Source organism: Perca flavescens, chromosome 1 (genome assembly GCF_004354835.1).
Source record: "Perca flavescens isolate YP-PL-M2 chromosome 1, PFLA_1.0, whole genome shotgun sequence".
NCBI classification, from domain to species: Eukaryota; Metazoa; Chordata; class Actinopteri; order Perciformes; family Percidae; genus Perca; species Perca flavescens.
The window spans coordinates 39,032,131-39,052,208 of NC_041331.1; the positions used below are offsets into that span (position 1 = coordinate 39,032,131).

General features: G+C 40.5%; 1 protein-coding gene across 1 annotated transcript in view; it reads left to right on the forward strand.

Annotated features, from left to right (window-relative positions):
- Positions 1 to 316: 316 nt before the first annotated feature.
- serinc4 (serine incorporator 4) overlaps positions 317 to 20,078 on the forward strand; it is a 28,414-nt gene continuing 8,652 nt past the window's right edge. Inside the window, exons 1-7 of the mRNA XM_028577598.1 lie at positions 317 to 385; positions 5,732 to 5,899; positions 7,751 to 7,899; positions 10,355 to 10,434; positions 10,808 to 10,901; positions 14,556 to 14,767; positions 15,945 to 16,040. Coding sequence (XP_028433399.1) covers positions 317 to 385; positions 5,732 to 5,899; positions 7,751 to 7,899; positions 10,355 to 10,434; positions 10,808 to 10,901; positions 14,556 to 14,767; positions 15,945 to 16,040 — 868 coding nt within the window. The remainder of the gene's footprint in view (positions 386 to 5,731; positions 5,900 to 7,750; positions 7,900 to 10,354; positions 10,435 to 10,807; positions 10,902 to 14,555; positions 14,768 to 15,944; positions 16,041 to 20,078) is intronic.

The following is a 20,078-nucleotide window of genomic DNA, read 5'->3' on the forward strand; positions in this document are numbered from 1 at the left end:
CAAAAAACAACTTATTCCCCTGCGAGGCTGGACTGAGAGCAGGCGGACCCGGTGCTCATGCTGAGGCTCTCGGCTACAGGAAGCCCAGCTGGACTAGATTTACTGCTAATCCAGAATATCCAGCATGTAGGAGACAACCTGCTGGACTACTTTTTCTTGTCATCGTCAGGCCTGTTAGAAGTTGTGTTCTGGCCTCTTGGAGGATGTGAGGATGCCATCTTTGCATGCAAGCTGAGAAAAAAAACCTTGTTTGTGCTGGAAGTTCATGGCCAAATGTAGAGTCGTCGTGACCGATGAAAAGCAGTTCAGAGGCACAATGTCGGCCTCTCAGAGGATGAACCGCAGCGGCGCCTACAACTACTTCCTCAACATGGTGGCCTATCAGGTGAGAGCCGCTGGGCAGCAGCACAGGTGGCAGTCACTGCAGTTGGAGTTTGAAGTTTAGTACTTGAGATTGTTAGACAAAAGCGGGCTTTTTTTTCTTTTTTTTATAACAATACTGGTCAAGGGAATTTATCATTGAAAATGCTACAGAAATATTGTGAGATTTTTCTAATCAAGATATTTATTTGGTGTATTCAAATATTGTATTTAAGTAAATGTCACAGTGCAAAAATACTCTATTACAAGTACATGTCTTGCTTTCAAAATAAAAGTAAAGACGTATTTTCAGAAAAATATACCTAAAGCATCAACAGTTAAAGTACTTGTTATGCAGAATGGCCTTCTTCACTGTTATTTTCCTACATATTATTGGATGATTATATATATTATTATTATAATATATATAGTATAGCTTGTGGTGGAGATTTTTGTTAAACTATTTAAAATAATGTTTTAAAGTTAAATCTATAACAATGCATCACATTTTATAAACTGATTATAGATTTTGTATTAATAATCTGAAACTGCAAAGTAACTATAGCTGTGAAATAACTGTAGTGGAGTGAACAGTACAGGATTTCCCTCTAAAATGTGGTGGCGTAGAAGTATAAAGTATAGCATAAAAGGGCCGTACTCAAAGTACCTCGTTATAATTGATCATTGGCAAAGGTTGATTTCTGTCACTGTGATTTTGTCTGCAGTTGTGCTGATTTTCGTGTTTTAACTTTAAGGATTCCACGAGTTGGTCAAAAGATCAGGAACATCTGCACAGTCTCATTCAGCAATAAATACTTTCTTTTAAGGTTGTCACCGTAGCAGTTGGTTTTTGTGTCATTCTACTGAATTGAATGATATTGCCAGGCTTTCATGTTATTACGTTGTTGTTTTTTTATGTTTCAAAGTCTTTATTTGGCCTTGCTGCCTTCAAAGAGAATATAGCAGTATTGCATCATTCACATATTGATGATGACTGAGGGATGGACAGTCTGGATACATTGAGTGTCTACAACATTTTTTTTCCCGAAGCTAAAAAGGGTAGGATCTGGGATGTCAGGATGTGAAACAATGTGTTATAATCTCTGAGCAAGAAAATATAACCCAACAAAAAATGTACTGTTGCACTGTAGTATTTCACCTCTTACTTTCAGTCATAGTAAGTTCACCAGCGCTCACAAATGTAGATTTATGTATTTGTAGCTCCTGATTGGAGAGTTGTTTGTCTAAAGTTGGGTCTTGGTGTGGCCATAGTGGGATTTGTAATTTTGCTTCCGGGATGGGAGAAAAACCTGCTGTGGTTTATTGGCATTTCTTTAAACCTATCACAATCTCCTTGGGCGGTGCTAAGCACCGGACGGAGCCATGGTGCTGCTGCATCCGGCAGAATTTCCGGCGGCATCCGATTAACCGCGGAAGGGGAACGTCGAGGATATAGACTAAAGTGACTCTGATGATTGTCAACTAATGAAAACACTGGCTAAATACAAACATGCCCTGTCAAACAATGTTAATGCAGTGTGAATTTTTCCAGTTGGGAACCTATATTTCTGATTATTCTGACATTACATGGATGAATGTTAACGAAAGTTAAAAGTAATTGGTGAATCTGCCCGATGATATGGATCAGCTCCAAAATTCATTCCTTGCCCACTGCTACACCCTTCCATGAGTTTCATGAAAATCAGGTCACTATTTTTTCCTTCAATCCTGCTGATAGACACAAACCAACAAACATCCACAAACTAGGGATGGCTCTTGAGACCCGGTTCTGTTAAGGACCCGGTTCCAAATTTCTCAAAACCCGAAAATCAATAAGGGTCGAGCTTATCGATGGTGCTATCGAGACTAGTGGATCAAAAAAAGATATGTCTAAAAATACATAGTCAAAACATAGTCAGCTACCGAGAGCACCGCTCTGTGGGCCGCTTAATCAGCTCGTTAAAACACAAACAGAGACAGAAGAAATCAAACAGTTTTTGCAATAAGAGTAATAACAGTTCTGTTAAGATTAAAAAATGTGTCGCCTCGTCTTTCCACCAAATAATAGAAAAGTATCAATAATGGTATTGATAAACACTCTTGTCATTAAGCAGTCTTTCGAAAATGATAGCAATATCAAAAATTAACCTTGGCAGAGGTAACAATGTGTTAGTCTGTCTCTCAGTACTTTCTGACTTCCCTATGTCTGTGGTACACAGTCTTCAGGTTTAGTCATTTAAAACAGCTGGTCACTTTTTAAAAAAAAACAGAAAGAACTAGTGCATTTGTAGGGGACTATTTTCAGCAGCGGATTAATCCACATTTGGTGCTTTAGTGAGTATTTGTGGCAGCAGGAACAATGTCTTATTGCTTTGGCTTGTGACACAGTGACAGTGGTAACGTTACCCGGTTTGGCTCAGCATACAACCAAAGTAAACAAAATTACTGTATGCACCACTTGAAATGCAACAATGCATCTGTAACGTACTCTTTTATTGTAAATTAATTATCTCCCTGAGCAAAACATTCATAATTCGTGGTAAAAACACTACCGCTTTTGATGAAATCAACACCAACTGAAAGTTACATATAGTCACTTTAAAGAAAATGCTTCTGATAAAATAGGCCTACTACTTCAGATTAAATGAATAATGTAGGATGGTTGTTTGACATTATGAAATGCTTCACCTGCAGCTGGACCACTGGCAGTTTTAATCCAGCTCTGCAAAAGCTGCAGTTGTTCTATACTTCTTTAAGCTTTTCTCTCTCTTCTTCGGTGGTCTTTGCTGTGAAGGCATACTTAGCACACAAAACTAACATTAGGCAATACATTTATTTAAAAAAACAATGAAAAGTATATTACATTAACCAATTGGGACATTAATTCTCATTTGCTATCTCACAACAAAATAAGTAAAGGCAACTTCTATCAGCTTTCACTAACGTTACATCTCATTGTTGACTGTAAACAATGTATAATCTAGCATGAACACAGAACCCAAACCATCCCATCCCTTAGCCTCTCTCTTCCCTACAGAGTGCAAATGTAATATATAATTGACGAAACGTAGCTACAGTATGTTAGCCTGCTGCTGCTACATAGGCTGTCATTAGCTTTCGTTGACAACATAGCATGATGCGTTAATATAAGGCAATGCTGCGCGACGTGATGCAAACGTTAAAAGCTGAAGCTACACATTATTCAAAGCTCAAGTGGATTTTCTTCTTCTTTCTTTCTCTATTCGCAGGGCATTTGTAATTATCTCCATAACTTCAAAAACTCTTTCCCTCTCGTGCTCCATGTGTGAGAATATAAACAGAGTCACGTGACTGGGGGCAGAGGGAATTGCTAATTTGATTTAACTTTACTAATGATGGGCATATTGTATTGGTGCAGCCACAACAGAGAAAGAAAGAAACAAAGAAAGAAATGCTTCTTCTCCAGAGGGGCAGCTGAGCCAATCAGGGCAAACGGGCCTGAGCAACAATAGCCCATACCTGTGCACGTCCCTGCAGGACGGCGTGTATAGGATTGAGTCAAAATAGTGTTGACGGTAGTGTTGTTGATGGTAATGAAGGAACATGTCATCCAGTTCAACAGTGTGGCTCATTGATATGTTCTTATAGCACAGACGAGGACGATATGTACGGCTTTGATACACACACAATACTTGTTAGCGATTCTAGTGGTGTGTGTGGATGTATGGATGGAAATGTCTGTCCACAACTTCAGTCCTCCCTGACATATTTCAACAGACATTTGGTTCCGACCTTCACATTCCCCCAGGGTGACTTGTTATAACTTTGGCGATCCTCTGAAGTTCCATCTAGCGCCATCATCATGTCAAAATTTCAGGCTGTTCGCATGAACCATTCATACATCTAGCTACGAAAAATAATGCACTATTATTTTTATGTATTTCAAGTATTTATTACGTTACGAGCCGATGGATGTGTCCTAAGACAGACTTTGCTGAAGCATGAGACAGATGCGCGTGCACGTTTTGCCACCTTAGAATTAGCTCAGGATCAACGGTGACAGGCTTAAGTCTTTAATTTATCAGTCAGAACCAGCCAGATGATGTTAGTTGGACTCATTAGATTAATCTGAAACCGATGGCCCTAATGCCAAACACTGTTAGTGTAAGTTGTCTGTCTGACACAGTGACCTCCAAGTCCATAGACAGCTTGAATTTAAAGTCCTGGACTCAATGCATCCACACATCAATCACATACCGTTCATATGCTGTTTAAGTACTGCCATGGATACTGCAGGCTGAAACCTAAAATATAAGTTAGTCTCTTTAGGCTCTATAGTGGAGATGAGTGGTTAAAATTTGTTATATTAAGGCATAAGATAAGATAAGATAGTCTTTATTAATCCCACACTGGGGAAATTCCTGTGTTACAGCAGCTCAGAAGAAAAAAGAAAAACAATGTACAAACATCAGAATAACACAAATACAATCAAGTAGACATAGGAGAAAAGAATATATACATAAAGTAAAAAACAGACATATTTATACAATAAACACCCTTATATAAACAGACAGTATATATACCCACATATAAAGATGAGTGAGGTGCTGGTGAATAAATATGACATATTGCACAGTTGGAGGTAACAAAGAGTGATAAATAAATAAATATGCATAGTGCAGAATATTGTCCAGAGATGGCTCATATTGCAGAAACAGCTAGCAGTGCTACATTATGATGTAGCATTAAAGAGTCTGACTGCTGCTGGAATGAAGGACCTGCGGTAACGCTCCTTATTGCACTGAAGGAGCTGCTCAGGGAACTCCCAGTCTCATGTGGGGGGTGAGAGGTGTGGCCCACGATTGATGCCAGCCTGGCTAACATCCTCCTCTCCCCCACCTCCTCTATGGTGTCCAGACGACAGACCAGAACAGAGCTAGCCCTCTTCCGGAAACATTGAAGACACAAGAAAGAGAGACATGAACTTTTGTCACAAAGTTCAGAGTTATACAGATGTGAATATAAAGGCAATGTGAACATATTGTACTGTATGCTCAAATACGTCTGCGTACAAACATATATAATACATCCCATGTACGCGCATATTAACATCTAAAATCTCTGTCATGGCATGCCCTTCCAACCACAAAAATTCAGACTAACGCAGTTTTCACCATGTCAACTGAGGCATTTATAAGTAAAATAAAAAGAATACTTTTCTAATCTGGGCCTCATGGATGTGTCAGTCACATGTGTTTTTTTTTTTTAAATAACCCCGACCTCCATTCTTCGCCCTTCCTCTTTAGTTGAGGATGTTTCCTGTCAGGTTGTTAGACTGTGTGTCTGTGTGTGTTGTGTTTGAGATGCTGAGCTGCCTCCATCCTCTCCTCAGATATGCTGTTGCTGTGGACCGGCTCCCTGCTCGCTCTGCTGTGCCTTCTGTCCTCCGGTCAAATCCTCCACCAGCACGCGGGTCATGTACACCCTCTTCCACATCATGAGCTGCGCTGTCTCCTGCCTCATGCTGTCCCGCACCGTCTCCGAGCTCGTCAGGGAAAATGTGAGTACTGGATCTTATGCTGCATGACACAAATCAAAGAAATCAACTGAAATATAACCATAACTAATTATCTCCTGGAACGCTGGCAACATACAAAGAGCACTCAATACTGTAATTATTCTGTACAAAAGTACTGACACAAATAAGGGAGAAGAGGCCCTAAAGTTTAGTTCTGCAGTCCTTGCATACCCCAAGATGGTTTGTGATTGGCTGCAGCTCGACAAGTACACCAGAAAACAGAAGGAAGAGGACGACAGACAGCGGGGACACATTTAATAGCTAACAGAGAAAATGCAAATCAGCCATTTCAAGTAGGCGTACATGAAGAAGCCAAAAATAAATGAGTAAAATAAAATACATCACATTGAGAATTACTGTAATGTGACTTTAAGAGAGCACAAAGCATGGGGGACAGGAGCAAAGAGCATGGGGGACAGCAAAAGTAAATATGTGACATTTCTTTAATACCTGATATTGTTTTACATTGAGTGCAATTGTGGTTACACACAAGATGTACACCATACAGCTGCAACAATTCTCTATTCCATGTTTCCTGTTTAAATCTATTCCTATCAGCCATCCAATTAAGGGAAACATGCCTAAAAGTGGTCAGTCGAGCTTCAGTGAGCTTTCACTAGCAACATGGAGTGAAAAATATATTGCGGCATGATATTAATGAACACACATTTTAAAAACGTAAAAACATATCCAAATATCAATTGAACCATGAATGCTTCTCAAAGTGTATGCCTTGTTTTTGTTGACATACATGAAAGGCCAGAGGTAAGTAGGAGATTTGTTCATTTTTATCAAGTGGGACAGGGGGGGCTCATTTTGTTCACCCGCGACTGCCTGCCACTGTTCTGTAGTTTAGAGCAGGGGTTGGCAACCTTTTTGATATTAAGTGCCCTTATAAAATGCAGCATTAAGCCTGCCATTATTTACTTATTATCACCTTTGCACCGCATTCTGAGAAGAAGGCAACGAGTACTAGCCAATCAGAGGCAGATTAGGGCGGGTCATCACGGAATGTGAATCAAAAAATCAACCAAACTAGCGTAAATAACAGGCTGTGCTCCTGCCAATGGCTGTGAAAAACTTCAACATTTCGACAAAAACTCTCTTGGACACTTATTGCTAGTTTGCCATCGGTCAAGTGATGGGCCTAAGGTTGCTGACCGCTGGTTTAGAGAACATTATAGATACGAGACAGAAGGGTGAGACTCAGACTCCGTCTGCTACTTGAGCACCACAGACAGCGCCATGGATCTATCAAAATATTTCAGAGCCATGGTCGGGGCCATGGATTCTAACTCGCACAAACCTCAGTCAGATAGAGGATCAGTGAGTCAGGCGGACTAGACTCACATATTCAGCTAAAAACCTCTCTGCCCCTGCACTCGCTCTGAAGATGGCAGGTTAACAAGGGGGATGCATTTTGGTCATTTTGCTAACAAGAGGGATGAGGGGGCATCCCTCCTCATTACATCTCAAATCGCCTACTGCCAGAGGTCAGCAAGTTTTGAAATTAATTAAATATTTAAATACTTTAACTGCAGTTTGAAAATGTTAACATGGACAAAAAAACTAATGTCCTTGTCCTTTGGGTGGGGGTTTGGAGAATAGTTTAGTCAAGTTCAGTGCCATTTGCTCTTAATGTGAATATTGATATACACATATAGGCATTTAAGAGATTAAATCATTTTATCATCATAAAATCTTACCAAAACACCTTCTTCTGAAATATTCACCCAGACAAAGAGACATGGATACATGGATGCAGCGATCGATAAAATACGTGTGTGTGTGTGTGTGTTTCAGGTGCCTTTCTTTAACATGGTGTGTGACCAGGCGCATGGTGGGGGCCACTGTGAGATGCTGGTGGGCTACTCAGCGGTATACAGAGTCTGCTTTGGCACTTCTTGTTTCTACCTGATGATGGCGATCTTCCTCATTGACGTGAAGTCCAGTCAGGACTTCAGAGCGCTCGTACACAACGGGTCAGTGCTGCAGAGTTCACCTCATCAAACATGTTCCTCCTGAAGAAAATGTATTTTTTGACTCATGGCCTTCAGATTTTGGTAATCATTAAAATGGAGTGGATGATTATACATTATTAAGGCAAACACTAGACTTGTTATTATTACAAAATCATGAATACAACACTGTTAGTTGACAGACTTTTGTAATTGCACATGAATGCAGCAAAAATCAAAAAAACAAAACATCACAGTGTCAAAATGTTTTGCCAAAGTACTTTTTTTTATTGATCCTGCCGACAAACAGGAAATCAGAAAGAAAGATATAAAGGACTGAATATGTCACCTTTTTCCAGTTTCTTTTGGATATTTCAAATTCCCAAATCTACCACAAAATCCAGAATAAAACTTTTCACACATTCACTGAATCCCTAAAAATCCTAAGTAAAGCTTGGGAATTTTCTCTGAATTATGTTAGAAAGAACTTTATGTCTTTTCTGTCAATCAGAATACTGTGGATAGGCAGGTTGTAAAATCTCCTGCAGCTCTGTCCTCTCTGTCCTCCATCCCTATCGTCATTGTGATACCGACGCCAAGCAGCAATTCTATAATTACCGTTCGGTTTTCTTTGCAAACCTGTGGGCGTGTAAAGCCTGTTGAGTAGACATGTTGTAATTCACGTTCATGTTTATGAATACAACCTGTCAATATTGTTAAAGTGCTTCAGAGATGAAGGGAAAATGTTGCTAATAGTTTAGCCTCCTGCTAACCGTTGCCGTGAGCTTACCGTTTAGCCTTTGGTTAGCAAAAGGCTAAATTATTAGCAACATTTTCTCTCCACCTCTGAAACGCTTCGCTGATTCTGACACAGGTTAATTGTGTTTATTGTCAGACTCTCTTTTAGTCTCTTTTGAGAAGTCTGTCTTCCTTGTTTTGGGTTGCTTTGCAGAGTAGAGTAGAGTTTGCTGCCAATGCTGGAATAGCAGGATTTTCTGCCATTGAATCAGGCTTTCACCATCGGAAAGGACGCGCACACGCGTCTGCATTTGTAGCACAGCCAATAGGAACGCCCTCTGTCTGAAATGACCTGTGATTGGCCAAAGTCAAAGTCTCCCAAACTCAGATTTTCTTAAAGCTGGAAACCGAGCCAATAGGAGCTACCCCAGCTTTAAGACTGGACCTGATCCCATCTAGAAATCTCTCTTGAAATATACATGTAGTTGCAATCTGACCACAACAAAATGCCACTGGAGTGAATTTTAAAAAAAACGAGCAGACGAGATCTAAAAACACCACTCGCACACAGCTGAGGTTGAAAAACTGTGTAGCTTCCCAGATCCTAATTCCCCCCCACACCTTCTCACCTGTGATTCCCCTTCTAACCTCTGATTAGCACACATACATACAGGTGCACAGGTGACGTAGCGAACAAACCAGTCACACACACACACACACACACACACACACACACACACACACACACACACACACACACACACACACACACACAAACTATACACATAATACATAATACACTCACGCAGCACATGTCTAAATTGGCTACAACAATACTCAGATTTACACACTTCTCTACTATACTATACTTCATTGCCGTCTTTAAGGACTAAGTGTTTTCTCCCTTTGGTCACCTGACCCACCCACTGGTCTATTTAAAGCTCTTTGTTCTCACACTTTCCATAGCAGTTGGAATTAGAGCGGTGACGTATTCCAGATTAGGATTTAACAGATTAGATCGCTGGTCCTCTGAGCCTTACTGGTGCCAAGGTGAAAGGTTTCAGGGCCTGGCAAAGGTTACAGCTCTGAGTGTTCTGTAAGTGGGCCAGGGAGTGACCCAGTGCCCCACTGAAACATGTATGTACTCTGAAAGCCCAGAGATAGTGACATGGATATGCAGGGATTTAATTAGAGACAGACTCAATCGGTAATTCTTTGATCATAGAAATGTATTCACATAATACCACTAAAGAGTCATACATAATGTAATTCTCAGTTAATATTTAAAAAGAATATAGGGTACATACTGTATGAAATGAATAAAGTAAATTAAAATGCAACATTTAGTTCAATGTTTTCAGACATTACTGATATAAAATATCCATGAGAGATTTGGTTTGTTAGTAGAGATTTAGTTGTTTAGTGATGATGACGGACGCTTCTGGTACTATTTTTTTTGCTGCAGGAGGCAACCTCTTAGTTTCAGTTTTTACTTTGCAGGTTGTACCAGGTTGTATAGTGTTACATGCTAATTTTCTGTAGGTTTAGAAATTAAAAAAAAACTCTTAACTGTTGTAGGCTAAAAGCAATATAATATGGACAAAAATCAGAGGTCATTTTGCAATCCTAAAAGCTTGCAAGCAACTATTTTAAAGTAGGTAAGAATTTATTTATTTTTTTTACCATCAATTAAACGTAACTACTTTATTTGTGTGTTGTGTCTCTGTGTGTCCACCTGCAGCTTCTGGTTCCTGAAGTTCATCACTCTGCTGGCGATGTGCACCGCTGCCTTCTTCATCCCAACAGAGTCCTTCCTGCATGGTGAGACTATGAGCTGATGCCGTTTCCTGAAAAATAAACCCAAACTGAGAATTAATGTGATGATGAAGATGATGATGATGGCGTTTTAGTGCACCTCTTGCTGAGTCCTGCTAGAGGGCAGCAGAGACCCGCTCCTGAACACACCACTCGACTCACCGCTGTGAATTATTGCACCATAAATCTCTGCGGCTTGATTTCACTTTGTTTGGCAACAATTAAACTGAAGCTGATACACGGCTGAGATCAGAGCTGATTTATGATTCACGGCTTGTTCTTTTTCTTTCTTTCTTTTGATCCTTCTCTCCGTTTCCTCTCCCTCTCTCGCTTCCCTGAAATAAATCACACATTTCTTTTCTCTCTCCCTTTCTCTCAGCTTGGCATTACGTTGGTGTGGTGGGAGGATTTGCCTTCATCCTCATCCAACTCACCCTTATCACAGCTTTTGCGCACACCTGGAACAAGAACTGGTGAGTGAGAGGGTCATATCAATAAAATATTATATTAATGTCAATGTAATCTTTTATTGTGATAGGGATATAAATCATGATATAGGATAGACTGTAGCATAGGACATTTCTGAAATGTGTGAGAGCAAGCTGTCGATTGATGAAATACCCATATGTGAACTATGTATGACCAAATGACGTGGATACACCTCCAGATACTTTTGGCCTGGGGCTGTTTGTGCTCGTTTGGTCTCGGCTAAAGTTAATGGAACTATGTGCAGCACGTCGTGCCCCCGTGCGCAAAGCCAGCTCCATAAAGAAATGGTTTTCCCAGTTTGGTTTGGAAGAATTTGACAGCCCTGACCTTAACCCCATCCAACACCTTTAGGGTGAACTGGAATGAGCCAGACCTTATCACCCAGCATCAGTGTTTGACTGACTGATCCTCTTGTGTCTGAATGAGAACAACTCAACATCTGGTGGAAAGGCTGAAACCACAAGAGTGGAGGCTGTTAGAGCAGCAGATTCACGCTCATAGTTTTGGAACGAGATCGTCGTCTAACCACATGTGAGTGTAATGTTTTGGGTGTCCACATACCTTTTGACCTTGTAATGTACCATGACTCCATCACGTTGCTGCAAACATGTTGCTCATTGATTCCAAGATGCATCTAAAAGGGGTTACAAGAAAAAATATAAATATAAAAATACATTTCCTCCACAAAATGATTTTTTCAGACTTTATTCTCCCCCCCCAGTGTGAGTTATTGGATATTCTTCTGCCCTCAAACCCACAACATAAAAACACACACAAAAAATACATTGTCACAAAATAGAGCTGTTTTTTTGCTTGTGGGGATTTGACATATTTTAGATACATGGTTCAACAGGACAGAAATAATCTGGTCTCTCACCTCTTACAGTATATAATCTTTACATAGACATACACACTCCAGCCTGGTTCACATCTGGAGAAGAGAGTCTCTCTTCTACACTGGTGATGATGGATTCATCTTGTGTCCAGCAGAACTATAGTAACCCCTCTCCCCCTCCCCCCTCCCCTCCGTCTCAACATCTGGAACTCTGTTTCTGACTCATTTATTTTTCTCTTCCTATTTTCAGAATATAATATGTATTCATTCACTTCAGTCAGGGTTTTAGTTCAATCCAATTGTATTTATAGTATCACATCATAACAAGAGTTATCTCAAGACGCTTTACAGATAGAGTAGGTCTAGACCACACTCACAACAATTCCCCCAAGAGCAGGGATTTAGTGCAACAGTGGGGGCTTAAAACACCATGGAGCCTTCTGCTCCTCTCCACGTCGTCTTGGTCATGTCCTCATTCATCCGCCAGACTTTTCCCCAGACAACCTGATTGTCCCAGATGTGATTTTCTGTGTCCAGCTGTTGCTGTTTTGCCGTCAGTCTCTCTCATGCCACCTCTGAACTCTGCTGTGACATTTTGTAGCAGAGTTGTAGCTATACAACAATTAAGAGGATTTATTCATTCCGGACCTTTTCCAACGCAAAACACACACAAAGCTAATCCTCTCATTCCCTTTTCAGTGGTAAAGCTTGTCTGCCCTTTACAGGTCAAAATACAACCTGCTCCTATGTCGTTTTTTTTTTTTTTTTATAGCTCCAGCACTTAAACATACGATTTTTCCAAACCCCATGAGCTTCATAACGCAGCTGGTAGACTCACACAACATTTGTCCCCTGAAACTTCTCAACTTTGGTTTTATTTGTCTCTTTATACATTGAAGCAGTGGCGATTTTAGACCCTTTTTAGATTTTAAATTTCATCTCAGCCCCACTAAAAATTATGATAATAAAAACCAAATTTAAATATTTTTAAAATTTGTTTTAATCAGTTTTAGTGCTTCAAGTTAGAGTTTGCGAACTTAGTGACAGAGGACAATTACAGGTTTAAAGAAACATCTTTAATATCCTGTGTCGCTGTCGCCAATGCTATGCACCTGTAACCCAGTCCAGGAAAGTTTGATTTTTTATTTATTTATTGTTTACACCTTTTTATCAATTAATTTGAATCTGGTAGTCCATAAAGGGACCTTTGTAGTTTGTTCACATATCAAAATATAAATAAAATTAAATATTTTGCATTTATCCTATATTATCAGGGATAATAATACATACATATATTCATTGTTATTCAGTGAAATCACTGATTTAGCAGTGACACGGCACTGTATCCGTGTCACATTCTCATTAGGGGCTGAGCCCCCCTAAAGATCTGATCCTAGAATCGCCCCTGGGTCATTGTCAGTGAGAAAAATAAAGTCATAAACTGGACTTATAGACCCACAATGCAAAAGCACACTGGAATTTGTTGCATGGTCTGTTGCAGAAAAAAATATTTGATAGTTTTTTACAAGATTAAAGGATGTTACATTAAAAACATCTGACTTTGAAGACTCCTAGTAGTGCCCCCCACCCAGCAGCACATTGACAGAACCAATGACCATTTGAATGTTACCACTTTTCAAAAAACACAAACTTATGCCATCAAAATAGTTTTATTGGTTTTTATTAAATTGAATAGCTTTAATTGCACGAAAACAATTCAAGACACTAAATTAAACACATTAAATGCAATCAGGCTGTCTGAATTCTCATTTTGGAATAAAGCACCATCTATGCATGATTGTTTTCATTCAACTAAGTGCAGTAATTAACGAGAAAACAAGAAAAAATGCTCATGAAAGTATTTAGAAATCTTGGAACACTTGTGACCTAGATTTTTGGCAACATCGTTTAAATTTGTGAACTGTTATTTGTGATATCGAACAGCACTAAAAACATAATGCCCCCCTTAGCAGTTAGATTAACTAATGTTTAGTTATTGTTGAAGTGTTTTCTAAGTAGTCTTTTAAAACTAGACACTAGCCTTACTAGGTGCCTCCGCTATGATAGTCGGCAAGCTATTCCACATTGCGATGGCTCTAAACATTAAAGGTACCTTAGGTAGGATTGCGAAGATCCAGGACTTAGCCAAAAAATTTGAACATCGGCAACTTCTCAGTCCCTCCCCCTTTCTGCTAAAGCCCCAAACGGTCTCCTAAGCCCCACCCCCCACAAGGGAGAATGAATGCGTGTGCATGAGCAGTGATTGACACGCAGTCCAACCCCCCAGCCCTGATTGGTGCATCTGAACAGGAAGCAGTGGATTTTTGCAAATTGCACTACAGGCTGTAGGTGGTGCCAAATTACCTGCTTCATGTAGTTCTGCTCGAACATAGGGTCAGTTTCAGCAAATATGACAGAAAGTTAGTTTTATAAGGCTTACCTACTGCACCTTTAAAGACCAGCACACTGCATCAGTCCAAGGTTTTTCCTTGTCACCCATAGCAGTCTGCCGTGTACTATGTGTGTTGGTCTCTCACATAATTTATCTTGGAGTACAGACAAATTGGCTGTTTACTAAAACGGATATTCCTAAAACAATTCATAAAGTTGCATGCCAACCTCTTGTCTACTCTGAGCCATGAGAGACTAGCATTCACACTCTCTGTACTCACCCTCGCACCTATCGCCCCTTGGTGGGAATAACATTATTCTAACCCTTCAGGCGGGTTCCTCTGACAGCATCCAGACTGAAATGAATATCTGTGCTTAAGCCGTTTTCTCTATCCTCTCCCTCCCCTGTCAGGTTGACCGGAGCAGCAGAGAACAAGCGTTGGTATCTGGCGGTGATGTGCGCCACCCTCTTCTTCTACACCATCGCCACCATGGCCTTCACTTTCATGTACAAGTACTACACACACCCCATCGCCTGCCACTTCAACAAGGCCCTGCTGTGGATCAACCTGGGACTCTGTGCCCTCGTGTCCTTCATTGCCGTCACACCGTGCGTGAAGCAGAGTGAGTCGATGAAACACACTCTGTGCATGTCTGTCGTCGACTCTCAGCGGCGAAATAACACTTAGTCCATCTCCAGCTATGCAAACATCCCCCTGTTGAAACCAGTGCTGCTGCAGATAATAATAATTACAGTAGATGTAAGCTAATATCATCTGTTTCTCCCTTTAAGAACCATAACGTTGAATGCAGGCCTGCTTTGTCTGCACATGTTTGGGTTTTATGATTGAAACATACAGGTGCTTTAGTATAAACTGACGTATTGCTATTTTCCTTGAGTATTTTCATTTTGGAAGAATTTACTATGCTTGACTATTATTCAAAAGGAAACGTTTTTACTTTTTATTCCACAGTATTTATCTGATGGTTAACGTTGCAGATTAAGATTTTGCATATCTACGCAGTGCATATACTGTAGAGTACATGTCTGTTAAGAATCTTGTAACTGCAAATGTGAAATATTCAAGAGTGACATCCAGCGGAATTTCCGGCGGCACCTGAACCTGATGGTCCTGTCTTGCCTGCAGGGCAACAGGTCAAACGGGTGCATTTTGTGCACTCTTGTGCATTTTTGTGCAGTTTGGTCCCCTTGTCCTAGAAATAGGTAAAACAAAAATGAATTCTGTATATATGTAAAGAGTTTCAGACACTTGTAGAGGAGCTCAAGTCAATCTGAATAGGCTACATAACAAAACAAATTGTATTACTATTTTTAAGGCTTGTTGTTTTTTACTGATTTACAATGAAAATATGCAGATTTACTTTTTTATTTGGATGTTGTAACAAAAAAAACAAAGAGGCTGAATTTTCCTTCAAAAAGTTTAAAACCAAATATGAGGAACCAAATAATAAAAAAAAAGAAAGTCTGAAAGGAAAAGTTTTTCTTGTTCAATTCTTCTCAGTCTCACTATGAGTAGCTTTACTCTTCCACTGATACACTGAGTACATTTTATGACTTAATACGCTTTACTTTTACTTGAATCAATGGATTCACCGCGGAGGTTTCTACTTTTGATAAGGTAAAGGATTTGAGGGCGCTCTGTGCCGCTAACTTCTTGTGAAGTCTGTGTGCATCTGTGTGTGTTTTGGAGGGTATTATAGTGCATAATAGAGTATTTTACATTATAGTATGTACAGTATTCTGACCCGTACTCTCTCTATCTGTTTCTTCACCCTACAGAGCAGCCTCGGTCGGGGCTCCTCCAAGCCTCCATCATCAGCTGTTACGTCATGTACCTCACTTTCTCCGCGCTGTCCAGCCGCCCGCCAGAGAAAGGTACGCTAACTAACCGGACAAAGAGCAGAGCCACAGCAACAGCTCTCCGCAGCTCCACTGAGATACTGAACGCTGTCTCTGGCCAGTGTTAACACTCACATACCTCTAACAAGAGCACACTTTTAAGTGATTTTCAGGGTTATTTTCTGTATGTCGATTAAAAGAGAAACATATGGTGCAGGAAATGCGTGCAGGCCACGTCACTCTCAATCGTCTTCGTGCTGAAATGTTTTTAATAGCACCATTCACCCCCCAGATAATTATTACCCAACGCTGCAGTTCCCCTCAGCTCTTTGGAGCACTTTGGCATCTTTCAGCTTGTTGTTGGGGTTTTACAAACTGCAACTTTACTGTTTTGGTTCACTCTCATCGCTCATTTCAGCTTTGCTTCTGGACTCAGCAGACTGGACTCAAATTCTGACAAAACCACCTGCCTACCTACCTGAGATATAGTTACACAAAGAACAAAAGAAGGAATGGTAACTCTTTACTTGAAGGTATGGACATAATCGTGACATGACACTGTCATAACTATGACATGACACTGTCATGAACATGCCATTAACGTTATAAACAAGTCATAAACATTTATGACTTCTGTCATTAAGTGTCATTCATTTTTGTCGTTTTTGTCATGACAAGTTGACATTGTTTGGGTTGTCTTGATTATGACAACTTCACATTAATTAAAGTGACATTACCAGAAGTTGTCTTGGTCATGACAAGTTGACATAAAATTAGTTTGGGATGTCTTTGTAATGACAACTTGACATTAACCAGGATGACCTTACCAGAGGATCTCTTTGTCATGACAACTTGATATTATGTCATCCTGTTTACTGTCAAGTTGTCTTAATAAGGACACTCCAAAGAAATTTAATGTCAAGTTGTCATGACAAATACATCATCTGGTAATGTCATCCTGGTTAATGTCAAGTTGTCATCACAAAGACATCCCAAACAAATGTAATGTCAACTTCTGGTAATGTCACTTTGATTAATGTCAAGTTGTCATTATCAAGACAATCCAAACAATGTCAACTTGTCATGACAAAAACCGAATGACACTTAATGACAGAAGTCATAAACTTGTTTATTACGTTTGTGACACGTCCATGACAGTGTCATGTCATAGTTATGACAATGTCATGTCACAATTATGTCGATACTTTCAAGTAAAGTGTTTCCGAAAAAATTAGTACCAAAAAGACTGCCGAACCACATATTAGCTTAGCTGAACCTTTTGCAATTTTGCACAGAACGAGAACTGGGGATTTTTGTTAAAATGGCTCGTCACAGCCAGTAAGGAATGAAGAAATATATACAACAGCAACCACTTTACTTCAATGTAAATACTGCATTAACGCTGCCTTCACACTGGCAGTTGAAATCAGCTCCGATACGGCTTCGAAACAACCAGAAGTCATTAATTTCCTATGGAGATTCACAGACCGCATGCGAATGGGTCCAAACCGGGTCCGAACGAATGCAAAAAAAATCGTGTCAGTTGGTCATCCGGTTGGTTCAAAAAATTTAAATCTTGCGAAAGCTTTACGGACGGTTCCTATCCGACAAATTCCAGTGGAAGTTAGCGTTGCTATGGTACTGATAAACAAACCTGCTAATGCTAATTGGTTAGCTAGCAACAGACATCGAACTATTGACATTATACCGCTATATATCACATTTAACCGACGTGACATGTCAACGTCCTGGGCAACTTTTCTCCACGCAGCAGCCTTTCTATTTACAGCTGTATAAGAGAGGTCATAGAGAACCGTACATTCAGACACTTATCACTCGTTCTAGTCTCTCCGGCATTTTTGTGAGTCGCTTCCGAAAGCTTTTCAACGGTGTAGTATGATGTCCGCTGGGGGCGTATTGCGTATTATGGAGCTGATTACAACTGCCAGTGTGAAGGCAACGTTAGACTTTAAAAAAGTCTGAACCTCTGCTTTTATATTATTATTTTTTACCACCAGATAAAAGCGTCTTATGGTGAAACGTCTCAAAATGTTGTCTTGTATCTGTCCTACATAATACTAAAGAGCACACACACACACACACACACACACACACACACACACACACACACACACACACACACACACACACACACACACACACATTCGTATTTTAAAATCCTCTATAATTTGACTTTGCTTACCTCATAATGACTCACTTGTTGGCTCCAGGTAAGACAAAGAGCCTTCTCATGATTGAGACATTAGCGCAGAGGCTTGTCAGAGGCCCCCGTCTTATCCGGGGTTTACATCTTAATGGCACGCATGCAAATATAGATGTACACACACACACACACACAGATAATCTGAGATGAGATGTGTTGTGACATGCTGCCTGCTGGTCTGGTGGCTTGTGGTGAGGGCAGAATATTTGTTTCACATTCCTCATGGTTCCATTGACAACATAATAACAGGAATACAGCCTGGCAGTGTCATTATGTTGAACACTGAACACATAAAGTGCAATACATTGTTTGTATCTGTTTTCTACAGCTGAGAGAAAGTCGGATCACACAAGACGTTCCGGACATTGTCGGGAGTTGGCCCTTCACACATGTAGCACACAACAGGAGATTGTCCCTGTGAGGCGCGCTCTCACTTACTCGAAACACTGCGTTTTGGTTTAGGCAGGGGTGGCGCCTGGGTAGATCGTGCAAAGGAGAATCAAAGCAAAAAAGTGTTAAAACATCCACAACAACTTCTCAAACCCTTCATGCAAGAAATTACTAAACATAATAGCACAGCAGACACTTGAACGGCTGACCTTGCTTGCCCAGACTGAAGCTGTGCATTTAGCTGTATTCCATCACAAATATGTGTGTTTGCAACATACCAAGCAAAACGATGAACATGAAAGAAGTGGATTCTGACCTGGGAGTGGCTTGGGAACTACACTAACTGCCACTAATTGTTTTCCATAGAAAAGGACTTAACATAACCCAGCAACAGACTGATAAAATACGTTTGTTTTTTTCGCTGTGAAACTACTGCTGTTGGAATTCATTGTAAATGCTGTAAATCTAAGCTGACTGAAGTTGCTTTTCTCCATAAGGGAGCAACTTGAGGGCTCTGTCTACACAAAGGTTTTGGGGGGAGTATTCCTTTAATGCCCCTGGCGCTAAAGCTTAAAAGTTATTTACCGTATGTTGATTTAACTCCCCTGAATGCCTTTGTATCTAACATGCTGCTATCCACAGAGGCGTACAGTATGAGTGTGTGTGCTGTAGGTGTGTGATAGAGTCTCGGGGCAGCACAGGACATTGTAGCAACTTGTTGAGAAAAAATGCACTCTGAGTTTGTTTTAAAAACACCTTTTCACCTCTAGACTGTGAACCACACACACACACACACACACACACACACACACACACACACACACACACACACACACACACACACACTGCTCTGTAATATTACATTTTCACCTACTGTTGCTGAGTTTCCTTTCTCAGCTGCTTTAATTCAGGGGGTTTGTCACCTGTCTATGTCACATGCTAACATCTCCAAGGGTGTGTGTGTGTGTGTGTGTGTGTGTGTGTGTTCGTGCATGCGTGTACAACAAAGAGATCCGTTCTCTGTCTCCTTAGGTCCTTGTTTCTCTAGTAGTCTGTCCCTGGAAGGCTTATTCTGCTCTATGGCCTCACACACCACAACATGTGTGTGTGTGTGTGTGTGTGTGTGTGTGTGTGTGTGTGTGTGTGTGTGTGTGTGTGTGTGTGTGTGTGTGTGTGTGTGAGGCCATAGTCTATGTTATACAGTCTGAGTCCTGTAATTAGCCAGTGTTTTCACTGTGTTCAGGTTCCTTTCCCCCTCCACAACACACATTAATCCACAGCCAGCTGAAACAAGGTTGGGCTGGATTTGTGTGTGCGTGTGTGTGTGTGTGTTTGGGAGTTAGGGTTAGAGTGAGCATACAGCACATATTTGTGAGGACTCTGTTTACCCCAGAGAGTGTCCAGAGGGTGAGTCTGTTAAGAGTCCCAAAAGGGAAAGTGCAGCTGAGACCCTTTTTTAC